Source organism: Pygoscelis adeliae, unplaced genomic scaffold (assembly GCF_000699105.1).
Source record: "Pygoscelis adeliae isolate BGI_AS28 unplaced genomic scaffold, ASM69910v1 Scaffold286, whole genome shotgun sequence".
Lineage (NCBI taxonomy): Eukaryota > Metazoa > Chordata > Aves > Sphenisciformes > Spheniscidae > Pygoscelis > Pygoscelis adeliae.
This window is the reverse complement of record NW_008825076.1, coordinates 2,133,098-2,135,156: the sequence shown is the minus strand read 5'-3', so window position 1 is coordinate 2,135,156 and position 2,059 is coordinate 2,133,098. Positions and strand designations below refer to the sequence as shown.

The 2,059-nt window shown below is 49.5% G+C and overlaps 1 protein-coding gene across 1 annotated transcript in view; it reads left to right on the top strand.

Annotated features, from left to right (window-relative positions):
* Positions 1–295: 295 nt before the first annotated feature.
* The window catches only part of LOC103919348 (opsin-5-like), a 6,299-nt gene continuing 4,535 nt past the window's right edge, over positions 296–2,059 (top strand). Inside the window, exons 1-2 of the mRNA XM_009326845.1 lie at positions 296–383; positions 2,022–2,053. Coding sequence (XP_009325120.1) covers positions 296–383; positions 2,022–2,053 — 120 coding nt within the window. The remainder of the gene's footprint in view (positions 384–2,021; positions 2,054–2,059) is intronic.

Below are 2,059 nucleotides of genomic sequence, written 5' to 3'. Positions count from 1 at the left end.
CAAAGACTAATGCTAATCAGTAAAATCTGTAACTGAAGAAATGGTAATCAAGTGAGATTACCAGCCTGATCCTATTATCGGCCCCCTGCCCAGCCGGTTGGGTCAGTGCTGCACACAGCGTTAATGAAGCCACCTACCGCAGTGGCGGGGCTGGGGGGGTTTTCCGCTGCCGGCTTGGTTGTAGCACCGTGCCAGGAGCGTGTCACAGAGCTGTCCTCCCTGGGAACCCAGGAAGCCGAGCAGTCCTTCATTAGCCAAAATTGACTCTCACTTGTATTTGTATCTTGCTTTGCAGATGGGAAGTGCGTCCAACGCCTCGGTGTTCATCTCCACCTTATCGGAGAGAGAAGACCTGATTTTTGGCACGCTCTATTTAGTCTTTGGTAAGGAAAGACAGGCTGTTATACCTGTGTCTGCTGCAGGCAGCCCAGGTGCCTGCCTGCCTGCCAGAGACATTCAGGCCTTTTGCAGTCACTGATACTTCCAGAAGTGTTCAGTCATGACCAGAATAATCAAACTGGCACTTCCCATGTTAGCCCTCCCCACGTTACTCAAAAGGATGATCTGGCCAAAGCTTGGTGACTGCACTCCCCTCTCAGGGGAACTGCAAGTACCAGTTATGTTTTTAAATATTTGGAAAGTTGAAGAACAGCCTTTGAGGAACGTGCTGTAACTCCTACTGCAGCCACCCGATGCGAGACGGATAGGGACTCTGTTAGCATTGCCAGCTTTGTGACTATTGAAGGTGATTTGGACCTCCAGCTGGCCCTTGCTTTCCACAGAAGATGCTGGTGAATGTCCTGTGATTTGGAGTCAGTGGCACTGAAAAGCCAGCAGGCAAAACTTGAGGGGCTGGGACGTGCTCTGAGGTGGCCTAGACCTGGTTGGTGTGGGCCAGAAGTGAATGATGGGCAGAGAAAAGCCTTCGAATTTTCTGAGCCCTGAGCACGCTGTCTCCCAAATGCTAGAAGTTTTTCATGCCTGCGAGCATGGGGAACCCAAGGGATGCTTATGCCACTGGGACTGCCAGCAGTCCTATAGGCACCTACAGCTCCTAGGAGTTAGTAAAGCTAATCAAATGGACTTAGTACAGATGTGAGACTAGCTCTGTGGGAAAAACGCCTCGTGAGGCTGGGAACAAGGACAAACATCTCAGCACTCTACCCTCCAGCGACTCCAAAGCCTCCAAGCCCTGGATTTGGCCAGGTCTTGCGTGGGAATCCTGTTCCTGAGAGGAACTTTAGTGTTGGCCGTTCAGCGGCTTTGGAAGCTGGTTCTTACCATGATATTTAATTTACAGCCTAATCCATTAGGGAGAAACTCTCGTCCTACCCAACCTGCCCCACGAGCAGCAAAGATTCCCCTTCTAAGGACACTGAAACCTCTTTTCAATGAAAGCACAATTTCGTAATTAAAAAAAGAGGAAGCCCTTGTTATACAATTTTAATCACCACTGTTGTTTTAAATACACTAATAGCAAACAAAGAGCCATCTTTTGTTTAGTCTGGATTTTCCTTGATCTCCATAATGCCTTTCTTCTTGTTTATTTTGTTACCATGATATTGGACAACACAGACTCACAGGAGTGACATTGCCAGGAAGAAATTAAAAAGGCGAAGGGGCCCAGCTCCTTGGCCTCACATCAGAAGATCAATCGCACAAAGCTCCCGTTATTTATCTAGCTGGAAGGAAGTACCTCCCTTGCTCCTTCCAGCTGGAAGAAGTGAGTCTGGCCAGATTCTGCACCCGGAGCCCATTGCAGTCTCATCCCACCACTGCCCTCCTACCAAACGCCTCTGTAGGATCTCAGGAAGGGGAAGGGATCAAATTCAATGTAAAGCAGCTCCAGATGTGCTCACAGAGCTCTGCAGGTCCTGCTCAACCCACTCCAGAGAGGGAAGCCTGGAGCCCTTTCCACCCTCTGTAGACATCTTGGTGTTTGCTTCCAAACATCTCAAGATGATCTTGGCTCCTTTCCCAGCTCTGTTACATACAGCACTGTTCCTCTGCCTTCTCCGCAGGCATTGTGTCCCTCTCTGGGAACTCACTGCTTCTCCTG